The sequence below is a fragment of the Zalophus californianus genome, chromosome 1 (assembly GCF_009762305.2).
Source record: "Zalophus californianus isolate mZalCal1 chromosome 1, mZalCal1.pri.v2, whole genome shotgun sequence".
NCBI classification, from domain to species: domain Eukaryota; kingdom Metazoa; phylum Chordata; class Mammalia; order Carnivora; family Otariidae; genus Zalophus; species Zalophus californianus.
The window spans coordinates 137,948,508-137,963,594 of record NC_045595.1 but is presented as its reverse complement, the minus strand read 5'-3'; the positions used below and the strand labels follow the sequence as shown (position 1 = coordinate 137,963,594).

Genomic DNA, 15,087 nt, shown 5'->3' with positions numbered 1-15,087 from the left:
CATTTATAAAAACTGTTACGGGTAGGGGTTAGCCCGGGTGAACTCAAAGTCCTCGATCGGGCGCCGGCGAGGGATTTAGGGGAAAGTGTGCCTATTCCCCGCGAGCCTCCCCGGGCGCCCCCCCCCCCCCCCCCCGCCCGCGTCCCCCGGGTGAATCCCCGGCGGCCCTCGCGGCGCAGGCGGCGATCCTGGCGGCCGTCGGGTGCCGGCAGCTTCCTGGAAAGTTACTTCTCCTTGGAGCCGGCGATAGGCAGAGTGTTCTGTGAAATCCGCTGAGCTGAGATCGACTACATTCCGGGAATGAGAGGGCTGTGCCATTCCCCTCACTACCCCCTGCCTTGACGGCGTAACAGGAAAAAAAAAAAAAAAGCACACACAATGTTAGCTACCGAAGTGCACGAAACGTTTTATTTAATGTAACCAAATTAAGGGCTGCCACGATCTCACCACGGGGCCTCCGACGCGCCTGCGGGGGCTTCGCGACAGATGGGCAGCGGTGCCCGCAGAACGCCCGGGGGTGGGCGGTCCCTGGCGGGCAGGTACGGTAAGGACGGGGTGGGCGAATCTAGCCCGGGCTTGCCGCGGAGCGCAGGGCTCGGGTGTGTGTCCCGGTATGCGAGCGCGGGAGGAAAGGGCTGCTTAGTGCCCGCCGAGTGTAGGAGCCAGGGGAAAAGGATGGATGGGGGCTTTCGTGTTGGCTCACTCTCGCTCTTAACCTCGCTTCTCGTCCTTCTCTCACCTCTTTTCTTGTCTCCGCCTTCGCCTTCTGCTGTCTTCTCTTCCCTCTGCCTTTTTTTAGAGGGAAGGGTCCCTCTTTTTTCTTCTCCAACTCCTTTAAAAGATCTGCCTTCTCCTCAAGGTGCCTAATTGCAAATCCGGAGATTTTGAAAAGGCAGAAGAGAGAAAGTGTGTGGGTGGAAAGACCACGTTTAGGTCTGGCTTGGTGGTTACTGCGGCTGGGGCGGGATTGGTGATCCGGAGAGTCCAGGTCTGGGCCCTTGCAGTTATCAGTTTCTCTTTGACAGCCCTGCTCTCTTGGCAAGTGTTTTCGTGTTATGAGTATTGCGCGTGGCACCGGTGGGATGGCTGAAGCTAGGTGACGGAGTTTGTCCAGGACTTTGCTGGAGATTAGCTTTCAGTCTTGGGCGAGGCTTATCCGGTGGAGCCTCAGTTAATCAGGGCTGTAATAAAGATCCCATACAGTAACGGATGGGAAAGGGCTGAGTGGTCTGTAAGAACCAAAGCAGCTGTTAGGTGCTTCCACACTTGCAGCATCTAGAGGGAGGCATGGCTTCCCACATCCACCATAACACACACTCGCTAGCTGTGGCAGCTCCAAAGATAGAGCTAGCTGAAGAAGGAGTGGACTTAATAGGGCTGTGGGCCTCAGCAGATGTGCATTTGTTTTTGCCCAAGCCAGGCAGAGGGGGAGGATGAAAATGGCCCAGCCCCAGGGCCAGGCTGACCAGTAGACCCCTGGGAATGGGGAATGTTTTGTCTGTTTGTTTCAATCTGCATATGGAATGAGTCATTGCCATTTGCCAAGGTGAAATGGCAAATCTGGGCTTCCCATGGTTCCAAAAGTCTGTGACTGGGAATTCACAAGCGAGCTGGTGGTTGAAGCTGGCTAAAGGGCAGCCTTAGGTATTCCAGAAGTGTTTAGGGATGTCTTTCATGGGGGAAGAGGAGATTGTTTATAAATGAAACTCTCACATGTCGTCAGCATTCTTTTTCAACGGAGACAATCACTGAACTTTGGTTAGGACCAATCTAGTGTGTCTCTCTTTGCCCATCTTGAGTTAGGATGGGAGAGGAGGAAATAGGTTCTTTCGTCTCTTTCTGCCCTCTCCCTTCAGCCATCCCCTTCCCGCATCCTCACTCACTCACATGCACATAACCTTGAAGCCGATGGGATTGAGTGACTGGCACTTGGGACCACAGAGAAATGTCAGAGTGTTTGGTTACAGACTCAAGGAAACCTCTCATTTTAGAGTGCTCATTTGGTAAGATTCAGCAGCCTGGAATGGGGGCAAAGTGTTTGTGTGGGGGAAAGAACTTAAAAATGAGATTCACCCACATTAGGGTGCTGTCTTGCATGTTGTACAGCACGTAGGCTGATTTGGAAGAGGGACAGGAATTTGAGCCAGAAGACCGAGGGCCGGGCCACTAACCATCTACGTGGCCCAACATGACCTCCCTGGCCTCAGGCCCCTTTACCCAGAAAATAGCTCTAAAGAGCTATGCTTAAAAAAAAAAAAAAAAAAAAAAAGAAGGGGGAGTGGAAGAGGATTCAGATGTTGTTTTGTTTTGCAGCCTACATGTGATCATAAATGAGAGTCTTCCACCTGTGCTTTGAAATTATTTTGTTTTAGAGAAACAAAAATTTGGAGCGGGTACATATTCCGTGAGTGCTCCCTGGCCAGTTCTTAGCTAAAGCATGCAGTTAAATCTTTGACCAGCAGGGGGAGCACAAGCTTGGAAGTTTGTCGCCTTCTATCCGGTCTCAGACCCAGGAGGGAAAGAAGAGGAAACTTTGAAAAAGGCAAAAATACTCAAGGAAAGCGTAGACACGCCATCTCTGGGTGTATTCTGCAGATCCTGTATTTAGTCTTAAGTGTTCAGACAATCAGGAATTACTGCCTGGCTTTTTGTCCTACCCAAGCCACTTGAACCCCTGAGCCTCATTTTCGTCACCAGTGAAGTAGGGATAAGGATGGTGACCCCAGGAGACCTTGAGAAATCATTCTAAGACTCGAAAGATAATATTTTAGCAGGTTTTGGAGATTGTCCAGAGTTTTTAGGCCCCTGAAGGACCATTCTCATTAATACTGAAAGAACCACTTTCCTTCTATTTTTCTTTCCCATGAACACAAGTGGCCTTTGGATGGTATGCATCTTCTACTTTGACAAAGGAACTACATGTGTATGTGTACATATAATTAATGTGTGCAGTTGTGTTCCCAGTACTCAGGGCAAAAACATGACGATCGCATAGCTCCGGGTGCCTGTTGTTGCCGTAAGAGCAGAGCTGGAAGAATGTTTGCTAGCTTGTGGTAAAACCGCTCCAGCTGGCAAGCTGCAGCTATCAAAGGAAAACTAAATACGTGTGTCCTAAAATAAGACTATAGTGGACAATCTAACATTCATGGAATCAATTTCTGTTTGCTTTTTTCTCTTCCCTGCAGATTTTAAGCAAAATTTTGGACTGTGAATCAAGGCATTGGGTAAGTAAATCTAATTATATGCTTTAAAATTTTATGGACAAACTGTTTCCTTTGACTTTGCCGATGCATGTGTTGCTGTGAACTTGGCCACTTTTCATGAGATGAGAGAAAGGATGGCCGAGTCCCTCTCCCTCACCCATTTACCCCTGTGTTAGACTGTCTTAACTGTCCTGTGATCATTCATTCCCTCACTCATTTCTTAGTTCCAAGCCAATGTAGCCACCTACTATGCACCAGCAATGTGCCAGGAGCTCGAAGTACATTCAGACAATTGTAAATCCTAAAAGAGGAAGAAACAGATGGTGGCTGGGATAATGAAATGAGATCCTGATGAGAATAGCTGCAATTTTTGAGAACCTACTATGGACCAGGCACAGATCTCTAAATTTTACAACCACATAGGTATTACTCCTCCCATTTTGGGAAACCAAAGCCCAGGAACAGTAAACAATCTGCCCCAAGTCACACAGCTAGCAAAAGATAAAGCTGGCATGCTAACCTTCAAATCGTGGTTTGTCACCCTCACTGCCCCTCCGCGCTTGGCAGAGTACGGGGTATGTGGGAAAAGCACTCTACAAATATTCATTCACTTCCGCTTTCCCTGAAAGGGCTTTCTATTCCAACTTGTTAGAGAAAGATTCTTTTTCCCATCTTACAGATGTGAACAGTAATGCCCAGAGATGGGCCCACAAATGGGTCAAAGACCCAACACAAGGGACCTCGGTGTGTTAGCAGGCTGCGCCACCTGTCTTCACAGCCCTGGTAGAGCAGGAATCAGGTTCTGGAGAACTCAACAAGATTTTGACCCTTTTCTTTCCAGGTGAAGACAAAATGGCCTCCCCGGCTGACAGCTGTATCCAGTTCACCCGCCATGCCAGTGACGTTCTTCTCAACCTTAATCGCCTCCGGAGCCGTGACATCTTGACTGATGTTGTCATCGTGGTGAGCCATGAGCAGTTCAGAGCCCATAAGACAGTCCTCATGGCCTGCAGGTGAGGGTCTGGGAGGAGAAAGATGGTTGTATAGAAGGGCGGCGATGGTGTGGGCAGGTAGCAAGGCAGATCGAGTGGGCCTTTTGCTGTGTTTAGAATTACATCTCATTTGTCTCCAGACCGCCAGCGCATGTGACCTGGTGGAGTAGGTTCCCAGGAAACGAATGAATGAACACATGTTTGGAGAAGAAAGAGTTTCTGTTCCGTGGGAAGAGAGGGAGCAGAAATGGTAGACTGTCTCAAGAAAGGATGTGTTTGGAACAAACACGGAGAATAACTTCAGTTAACCAGTGAAGAAAGGAGAAGTGAAAGGGGGTTTTTTGGTATCTGAAGCAAGTGAATTTGAAGTCTTTTGCCCTTTTAGTCTATAATTGCATGTATTTTATCCTGTGGCTCTCTTTCCATGGGTGTTTCAGGCTATGTGTGTAAGTTAGGGAGAGAGAGCCAGCCGATTCTTCCTATTTGTTGAGTATTTCAAGTTTTTGGAGCTAGTTCATATTACATCATCTCCCTGAATCCCTGCAGTGGCCTTCCGTGTTATGGAGGCATAATTACTTCTCTTTTATAGACAATAAAACGAAGATACAGATAGGTGAGCTGATGTAAAGTTGAGGATCTCTACTGCCAGAAGAGAGCTTACTCAAACTGTACAGCAAACGCCTGTGTTTTAGTAGTGATGAGAACAGAGGTTTACAGACATATAAAAGTAATAGAAAATGCTAACCTAGAGCTTACTCTGTGCCAGGCATGCACGACCCTGTCAGGTAGACGCTATTGTTCCTGCTTTGCAGGGAAGGAAACTACGGTGCAGAGAAGTTAAGTATCTCGACCAAGGTTGCACAGCTACTTACTGGTTAAAGTCTGGCTCACTTCTGGCAACCCATTCAGAAAGAGCAGCATTGAGATGCCAGCCCAAATCCTGACTTGTAATTGAGCCTTCTTTCCTCTACCAGACAACATGGTCCCTGGAGGCACAGCTTGAGGTTTGACTTGTGTCTCCTAGGAATATTGACCCTATGGAAATCTGTGGACTTTTAGAAAATCAGTAGACTGTAGATGTAGGCACCATTTTATTTATTTATCGTTGATACCCAAGTTGTTTCTAAAAACAGACAATGGCATTTTAAAAATAAGGATCATGTGTTGGAATAGGAAGAGAAATGCTTATCTCAAAGTTATAGACTAAAAATGGTTACTGCAAATGAGTGCTAAATTTCACTCTGGTAATCCATGCAGTTAAGACGATAAGGAAAATAGCTTCTGTGACTTTGAGAACATCATTTACCTTCTGATCTTGGTTCCCCCATTTGTAGAGGGGAGAATGATAATGTCTACCTTGCAAGGTTGTGAGGAACACAGTATAATGTATGTAAAGTGCTTAATGACTCTCTGGCATTTAGTAAGCTCTTTGTATATGGCAGTTATTATTAATTGCCGTGGAAATTCTGGAGCGAGGCCCAGGGGAGAGGAGCTGAGCCTTGACACTGACTGTAATTGATTGCCCGTCCTGTCTGTTCTTGTGACACCTGTGTTTGTGTTACAGTGGCCTGTTCTATAGCATCTTCACGGATCAGCTGAAATGTAACCTGAGTGTGATCAACCTGGATCCTGAGATCAATCCTGAGGGGTTCTGCATCCTCCTGGACTTCATGTACACGTCCCGGCTCAATCTGCGGGAGGGCAACATCATGGCCGTGATGGCAACGGCAATGTACCTGCAGATGGAGCACGTTGTGGACACTTGCCGGAAGTTTATCAAGGCCAGGTGAGCTGCTACGGAGGGAGAAGCCCTTGGGAGTGGAAGACATCTGAAATTCTTGATAATGCATGCATATCCTCTACAATGTGCCACAGCCTACGTTTCCGCTAGCTTTTGCACACTTCTGCCTTCTTAATTCTTGCACTGCTACCCAGATATGCCCTGTGCATTCATTCCCTCTTGCTTTTTTCATTTGTTGGATGGGCCCTTTCCTCCCACCCGTCCCACCAGGCCAAGCTTGGAAGCTGGCTCCTCTGTGGACGTTTTCCAATTGCCACTCTTCCTCCCTCAGCTCTCCCTCTGTATCCCTAAGCCATTTGCCTGTCCTTCAGACCTTCCTTCTATTTTCACTATTTGCATATGTGTTTTAGTTCTCCTTTAGACTTCTGTTATAATGATTTGCATATGTGCCTTAGTTCCCCTGCCAGACTGTGGGCTGCTCTCCTCATCTTTTTTGTTGCCCTGCTCCTACAGAAGAGGATATTTATTGCATTAAATTGAGTTCACTGGGTCTAATCCCGTCCTTGAAGGCCGGTCGGACATGACCATCATTTAAAGCGGGGGAACCTGAGAGCCCACAAAGTGAAGGGCTTTGCTAAGTGGAACAGAAACTCGGGGCTTGACTTTTTTAGCACCATTTGATTAGGCTGCTCTAGGGTGATTGTCTGTCTTATGAAACAGAAAGGTTTTCAGCCTCTGTTTGATCACCTCCAGGAGTCAGGAACCCAGTGTTCCCAGAGCCGCACTGACTACCTTGGACCGTTAGAAAGCTCCTCTTGATGGCGAGTTGAAATCTGGCCCTCTTAACCTTCACTCATTGGTTCCAGCTCTGTTAACTGTGATCATGGTGAGCTGGCCTATTTTTCGCCCACATAACATCCCTTCAAGTATGTGCAGCGAGAGCTCGTTGTCTCCTGTGGGTGATAATGGTAGCGAGGTCATCATCGCGGTCATTTTCAAGTACTTTCTCTGGGTCAGGCCTTGTGCTTGGAGGGGTGAAGCAACTTGCTCCAAGGCCCATTGCCGCTAAGTGGCCCAGCTGGGATTGGAAAGCAGGTCTGGCTGCTGCCGGTCCTCCAAAGAAAACTCCTCCCAAGACTCTAGGCAGCTTACAGGCTGAGTCCTTTCTCCCATGGGCCACCAGTTTGTCTGTGACCCTCTGAACATGCATTGTGTAACTTCTTCTTTCCCTGAGCCTCCATTTCCATGTGTGTAAAATGGAGACAGTAATGCCTTTCTTCCTTTGCAGGATTTTGCATGGATGAACTAAGGGCTCTGAAAGCTTTACATTCTGTAATATCTGAAGAATTACAGATTCACACACATATACACAGAATGTGGCCTAAACATGTGATCGCATGTCTAAGCAGGCACAGCTTGCGGGGCTGACTCGCTGCCCTTGTCGGGGTCCAGTCTCCCGCACTGCGGGCTAGCTTGCTAGATTTCTAGCATAAAGGCCTTGTGACTGCGAGGATTTCCCTATTCCAGAGCCACATCCCTCATGTCTAGCTGACTAAGCACAAATGTGGCTACATAACACCAGTGTCACTCAGAAAGTCCTCTGTTCAACAATTCTTATTTGGAGGCCCGGGTCTCCTCTCTGTTTTCTCCTGCAGTGAAGCAGAGATGGTTCCTGCCATCAAGCCTCCCCGTGAAGAGTTTCTGAATAGCCGGATGCTGATGCCCCAAGACATCATGGCCTATCGGGGTCGTGAGGTGGTGGAGAATAACCTGCCGCTGAGGAATGCCCCGGGGTGTGAGAGCAGGGCCTTTGCCCCCAGCCTGTACAGCGGCCTGTCCACCCCGCCGGCCTCTTACCCCGTCTACAGTCACCTCCCTGTCAGCAGCTTCCTCTTCTCTGATGAGGAGCTGCGGGATGCCCGGATGCCTGTGGCCAACCCCTTCCCTAAGGAGCGGGCCCACCCCTGCGATAGTGCCAGGCCCGTCCCTGGTGACTATAGCCGGCCGGCCCTGGAGAGAACTCCCAGTGTTTGCCACAGCAGCATCTACTCACCCAAGGAGGCAGCCCCAGAGGAGACACGCAGTGACATGCACTACGGCGTGGCTGAGGGCCCCAAGCCTGCCGCCCCCTCAGCCCGGAATGCCCCATACTTCCCCTGTGATAAGGCTGGCAAGGAGGAAGAGAGGCCCTCCTCAGAGGATGAGATCGCCCTGCATTTCGAGCCCCCCAGTGCACCCTTGAACCGCAAGGGTCTGGTCAGCCCCCAGAGCCCCCAGAAGTCCGACTGCCAGCCCAACTCGCCCACGGAGTCCTGCAGTAGCAAGAATGCCTGCATCCTCCAGACCTCTGGTTCACCTCCAGCCAAGAGCCCCACCGACCCCAAAGCCTGCAACTGGAAGAAATACAAGTTCATTGTGCTCAACAGCCTCAACCAGAATGCCAAACCGGAGGGGCCCGAGCAGGCCGAGCTGGGCCGCCTCTCCCCTCGAGCCTACACCGCCCCACCGGCCTGCCAGCCACCCATGGAGCCCGAGAGCCTTGACCTCCAGTCCCCAACCAAGCTCAGTGTCAGCGGGGAGGACTCCACCATCCCACAGGCCAGCCGGCTCAATAACATCGTCAATAGGTGCTTTCAGAGGGTTCCTGGGCCTGGGGTCAGGGCTTCCCACGGGGGTCACTTCTTCCGATGGACGCAGGGGCTGTGTCCTTTCTTGCCTGAATACTGGGTATATTATGGGTGTGGAGTAAGTACCCACTGACTGAACTGGCCTCAGTAAGGAAGCATATTAACATCAGTGATCTCAGGGCATGCGCCGTTTGGAGGTGGGCTCAAGGATAACTTTGTGGTCCCGGATCCAGAGGGAGGCGGCCCAGCTTTGGCCTCTGGGTTCACCTGAGCATGGGAAGGAGGGGGCAGCATCCAGGCCAGGTGGAGTGCTTTACCCTCTCCAGTTGCTGAGGCTCTCTTTCCTCCTGCCCACAGGTCCCTGACAGGCTCCCCCCGCAGCAACAGCGAGAGCCACTCACCGCTCTACTTGCACCCCCCCAAGTGCACGTCGTGCGGCTCTCAGTCCCCACAGCATGCAGAGATGTGCCTCCACACCGCTGGCCCCACATTCCCCGAGGAGATGGGAGAGACCCAGTCTGAGTACTCGGATTCCAGCTGTGGTACGTCCCTTCCCGGGGAGAAGGAAGGCCCCTGCCTCTGTTCTGTGGGGTTTGCGTTTCCATTTCACTTATGCTATTGTCACTGATTGGGAGAGGTCCCCGACTGGAAGGTCACTGGCCCTTAAAATCACCGGCCCGTCCCCCTACTCTTGACCTCTTGAACCAGGCTGATCCGAGCAAGGGATGAGGTATTGGAGTTAGTCTGGGGTAACAGAGAATGACCCCCTTTTCACGCGCACTGTAGCCAAGATAGCCTGGGGGAGCGGCTCTAACTCCCAGAGCTTCCTCAGTCCCTCGGGACCCAACTGCCAGGACTGACCTGGGTTGGCCCCCCCGCTAGGCCATGCGCTCTGTAAGGACAAGCCGCTGACCTGCCTCGTGCCTGTGTCTCCCATAGGTCCGAGGGAGTTTCTAACATGGAGTAGGTGCTCAGCTGACGTTAGCTGAATTAGGTTAGTTGAGCTGAATTATTAAACTGAAGTTTTGGACACTCTGTGATTGGCATCCCCAGTTTTTATTAGATAAGAAAGTCTGTCTTTTCCCTCAAGCTCTGGCTGCAGTAGGATAGCCCAGTCATACCTAATCGGGGGTGAGCCCCCGTGACATGGACATGTCATTTTCAAAATGTTCTAACAGAAGGGAAAAATCAGTTATTTACACCATGAGATTTGGCACAGGCTTGTGGACATGTAGTTGGGAGAGCAGAGACTGTCCCCATCTGTCCCCCTGGCTATTTGCCTTTTCTCTGCATCCAGTCCCTTTTCTCTGGGCTGCCGTTTCTACTTCCATCCTTGTTGGCTCTCCCAATCTCATAGAAGTGTTTGGGGGACATGAAATCCAGAGAGATACAGGGTGACCCTGTTCACGGTCACTTCCTCCTTTAATGGCCTCCACGTACCATTGGATTTTATACCTCACATTCCTAGAACACTTTGTGGTATACAGTATACTCCTGTGAGGTGGGCAGCCTGGGGGTTGACTATCCTGATTTTGGAGATAGAGACACAGATAGGCTCAGAGAGGTGAAGGGTCTTGCTCGAGGGCTCCTGTGTATGGATGTAAATAAAACAATGAACTGAGAAGAAAAGCCAGTTCTCAGAGCTCTCTAGAGGAGGAGGAGCTCTGCTGAGCTTTCCTGAAGTTGGCACAGGCCATCTGGGTAGCTGTTGGTTTGAGTTTCCCCTCTGTACCTTAGTATTCAACTCTGTCCCCTTTCTCCTCCATGACGGAGACTCTAAATGCTCAGAAAAATAAAACTCACACAAGCCCGGAATGTCGGGTGGGTGGAGCTTGGGGGTTCCATATGGCCCTGAGGGCAACTGCAAAGGGGCGTGGCCTTGGAGCCCTACATCCCTTCCCCGTTCTAATGGTGGTGTCCCGCCTCCCCGCCCACCTCTGACAGAGAACGGGGCTTTCTTTTGCAATGAGTGTGACTGCCGCTTCTCTGAGGAGGCCTCACTCAAGAGACACACGCTGCAGACCCACAGTGATAAACCCTACAAGTGTGACCGCTGCCAGGCCTCCTTCCGCTACAAGGGCAACCTCGCCAGCCACAAGACCGTCCACACGGGTATGCTCCCCCCCCCCCCCCCCCCCCCCCCGCAGCTGGGCAGGGTTCCTGGGGGGGGTGGGGGGAGGACCCTAGAGAAAGCAGTGTGGGGCCTTGGTCCCCCGGGGGGCAGGGAGCAGGCCCTGCTCTGATCTGGAGGTGGGCCTAACCCTGTCGTGTCTTTGCTTAGCGACTCCTCCACTCCCTGTATTCTTTGTCTTTTCTCCGAGGCGCTCTGTCCTGCTTCTCTAGCATTGCTGGGGCAGAAGTGTTAATCCCAACGCACAAGCGAAGCAATTAAGGCTGAGAGAGGCAAAGTAGATAGGGTTTTTGTTACCCCAGAAAAAAAAAATTAAAAGCCTCTTGATTTCCTCTCAGAGCTTGCTCCTTATCAACTTACATTCCTTTACCAGGTAGCTTCTAATAACCCGACTGTTGTCCAAAGTTGACTCTCTCTTGGTATTTTAAATGTGTCCGTTATCCCAGAAACTTTCCACGAAGGAAGGCTCAGCCCTTCTATTGGCTTCCCCAGCCTGAGCATCTACTCTGACTCAGGCCCCAGGCTTCTTGCAAATGGAATCCAGCTGTCTTTCCCACAAGCGGAAAAGCATGTTTTTTTCTAAAAGAGAAACTAGAGCAGCCTGATTGTCTCTTCCTGGTGAAGGGCTTGATTCCTGAATCAGTCTAGTCCTAGGGAAGAGCTGGCAGAGACTGACTCTGTCATCTAAATTCACCCCTCAAGTTCCAGAGAGGGAAACTGAGGTCCAGAGAAGGAGAGTGACTTGTCCAAGTCTGCAGTTAGATGATCCTAATGACATCCTGTTTCCAAGGCCTCCTGGAACCTTCCCCCTCCCTGTCCCACCCCCAGTGTTGTGTCCCCTCTGCCCTAGCCTGCTCCTTGACCCTGGCCGCCTGCAGCCTGTGGTGGCATGGTGTGTGTTTGGCAAGGGCAGGAGGGTGGCAGGCCCCCTGGATCCTCTCTCAGACATCTTCCAAAGGAGAGAAAACTGAGGTGGCCCAGGAAGGGCAGTTTGCTCTGAGATCCAGGCACCCGGGACTGTGGAGACCTCCGTCAAATATAGCTTTCTTTGTTCCCTTTCTTTCGGGAATAGGTGAGAAACCCTATCGTTGTAACATTTGTGGAGCCCAGTTCAACCGACCAGCCAACCTGAAAACCCATACTCGAATTCACTCTGGAGAGAAGCCCTACAAATGCGAAACCTGTGGAGCCAGATTTGTACAAGTGAGCAGGGCCATGGGGAAAAGACCCCTCAGCCTCTGTATGCTGATGAGGGGCTCCCAGGGGAGGGGGCCACAGCCCACCCCAACAGAGCCTCTCATGCTTTGCTCTTCCATTCAGGTGGCCCACCTCCGTGCCCACGTGCTCATCCACACTGGAGAGAAGCCCTATCCCTGTGAAATCTGTGGCACCCGTTTCCGGCACCTTCAGACTCTGAAGAGCCACCTGCGAATCCACACAGGAGAGAAACCTTACCATGTATGTGAGCCTCTTGTGGCCCGCGGCTGGCCTGGGAGGGGCTTGTGGGGGAGGGGCAGGCAGCAGAACTGTTTGCTCCAATCTCAAGCACACAGTGGGATGACCACTGAACTAATGACCATAAGACCTGGTTTAGGGCTGGTTGTCAGACACACTGCTGGACATTGGCTGTGTCTCAGTTTGCTCATCTGTAAAGTGGGGATACTGGGCTAGGTGATCTGGGCCCTTGGAAAGAGGTCCAAACTATAGCTACATCGATTTTGGAATCATTCATTCATTCCACACTAATTGGCTTCTTACAGTATGCCTCTATGCTGGACTAGATGTCTACTTAAGAGGACCGAAGGTGTTTGAGAAGGGGCAGCCATAGGAGTGGGAGGAGAATCAGAAAAATGTGGTGATATAAGAGAAAAAAGGCAGGGAAAAGGCCATTATAAGAAGGAGCAGGTGGCCAGCAACACAACAGGGTACCATGAATGGGCCATTGGGATCCTAGTGTTCTGGAGGAGGGTTTCAGCCAACCATGGCTTGTGGGCTAATTTTTGAACATTTCATGAGCTAGGTTTTAATATTTTTGAATGGCTACAAGATGGAGAAATAATATTTTGTGACATGTGCAAATTATATAAAATTTAATTTTCAATGTCCATAAGCAAAGCTTTATTGGGACACAGCCATGTTCATTTGTTTACGTATTATCCATGGGGACTTTCCTACAACAGGGGCAGAGTCATTATTGTGATATATTCACTATCCGGCTCTTTCCCAGTTAAAAATAGTTTTCTATCTCTGCTATAGAGGGGAGAGATCCTGGCCGGGCTGCTGGGGTATCTGGTTCTTATTCTGACTCTGACACCAACCCTTTTTAGGGCCATAGGCAAGCCTGACCCTCTCTCGGGACCACAGTTTTCTTTCTCTATAAAAGGATAACGATGCTGTAGGTGAGCAGTTTTCAGACTGTGCTCTTTCAGTCAACCCCACAGCCTCTTTTACCTTTTGAGTTTCTGTTGAATTTGAAAAGAGAGTCCCATGGTTTATAAGCATGGAAACCACCGTGTTCAGTGACACTGCTGTGGTGGGTTTGAGGCATCACTGTAGAGAGTGATGGACACAAGAGCGAACCAATGAATGGTTAACCCATATCGCAAATGGGAACCTGCAAAATGTAGGTATTTTCATCCACTTGTTTATCAGTTCCTGAGTATCTTCTCACTTGCTTTTTGTTCTTGGGCAAATTAGTTTTCCTCTCGATACCCTTATTTGCTCATCTATAAAATGAGCCTGATAATGGTACCTATCCCACGGAGTTGTTGTTTTCAGTTAACAAATTCGCTCAAGTGTCAGGATAGTCTTTGGCACACAGTAAGAGTACAATAGATATTTGCTAGAAGTTTAGATGGACCAATGTCAAGTTAAGAGTGACCTGCAGAGCCTGTCGACTCAGTCCTTCACTGAAGGGAAAGCCAAGGCCAACGGAGAAAAATGATGTGCTTGGCTGGGGAAAAGCAGGAGCAATACTTCACCACTTTAGAAAACAGCGAAGGGACATTTGCACAAAGCTTACTTATCGCTTAGCTGGAGCCAGAATTCTTAACCTGGCCTTCCAGAGGGAAGAGCTGCCCCAATCCCTCACAGGGAGAATCTCCTTCTCTGGGTCTTCGAGCAATGACACGTTCCTGGGGTTGGTGACAGCTAACAGTTTGCCTCTGGTTTTCCTTCAGTGCGAGAAGTGCAACCTGCATTTCCGTCACAAAAGCCAGCTACGTCTTCACTTGCGCCAAAAGCATGGCGCCATCACCAACACCAAGGTGCAATACCGCGTGTCCGCCACTGACCTGCCCCCGGAGCTCCCCAAAGCCTGCTGAAGCATGGAGTGTTGATGCTTTCCATTCGAGTCCCTTCTCAGAATCTACCCAAAGGATACTGTAACACTTTACAATGTTCATCCCATGATGTAGTGCCTCTTTCATCCACTAGTGCAAATCATAGCTGGGGTGGGGGTGGGGGGAGGGGCGTGGGGACTGGGGGCCAAGGCAGCTCCCCTTCCCCCACTGCCATAAAACATTAAGAAAATAATATTGCTTCTTCTCCTATGTGTAAGGCAAACCATGTCAGCAAAAAGCAAAATCATTTTATATATCAAAGTGGGGGAGTATGCAAAAGTTCTGACTTGACTTGGTCTGCAAAATGAGGAATGTATATGTTTTGTGGGGACAGATGTTTCTTTTGTATGTAAATGTGCATTCTTTTAAAAGAAGAGACTTCGGTATGTTATCAAAGAGAGGGCTTTAATTTTTTTAACCAAAGGTGAAGGAATATATGGCAGAGTTGTAAATATATAAATATATATATATATAAAATAAATATATATAAACCTAAAAAAGATATATTAAAAATATAAAACTGCGTTAAAGGCTCGATTTTGTATCTGCAGGCAGACACGGATCTGAGAATCTTTATTGAGAAAGAGCACTTAAGAGAATATTTTAAGTATTGCATCTGTATAAGTAAGAAAATATTTTGTCTAAAATGCCTCAGTGTATTTGTATTTTTTTGCAAGTGAAGGTTTACAATTTACAAAGTGTGTATTAAAAAAAAAACACAAAAAGAACAAAAAAAAGCTACCGAAGGAAAAATGTGTAGTTTTGTTCTAGTTTTTGGTTTGTATATACCTGTACAACGTGTCCTACGGTGCCTTTTTTCATGGAAGTTTTCAGTGATGGACAAGCGTGCCATCCCTTCTGAAGTGTAGGCAGACACAGGGACTTGAAGTTGTTGCTCACTAAGCTCTCTTTGGGAATGTTTGTCTCATCACATTCTGCGTCATGCTTGTGTTAGAACTACTCCGGAGACAGGGTTTGGCTGTGTCTAAACTGCATTACCGCGTTGTAAAATATAGCTGTACAAATACAAGAATAAAATGTAGAAAAGTCAA

General features: G+C 49.3%; 1 protein-coding gene across 6 annotated transcripts in view; it reads left to right on the top strand.

Annotated features, from left to right (window-relative positions):
• The window catches only part of BCL6 (BCL6 transcription repressor), a 25,837-nt gene extending 10,750 nt beyond the window's left edge, over nucleotides 1–15,087 (top strand). For 2 of the 6 annotated variants that reach the window (XM_027586848.2, XM_027586845.2), the window contains exons 2-9: nucleotides 3,186–3,224; nucleotides 4,045–4,216; nucleotides 5,760–5,981; nucleotides 7,592–8,563; nucleotides 8,921–9,105; nucleotides 10,508–10,675; nucleotides 11,767–12,152; nucleotides 13,874–15,087. In XM_027586848.2, the coding sequence (XP_027442649.1) occupies nucleotides 4,056–4,216; nucleotides 5,760–5,981; nucleotides 7,592–8,563; nucleotides 8,921–9,105; nucleotides 10,508–10,675; nucleotides 11,767–12,152; nucleotides 13,874–14,017 (2,238 nt within the window). In that variant the 5' untranslated portion in view covers nucleotides 3,186–3,224; nucleotides 4,045–4,055 and the 3' untranslated portion in view covers nucleotides 14,018–15,087. The other 4 variants (XM_027586849.2, XM_027586847.2, XM_027586844.2 and 1 more) reach the window with 4 other exon arrangements.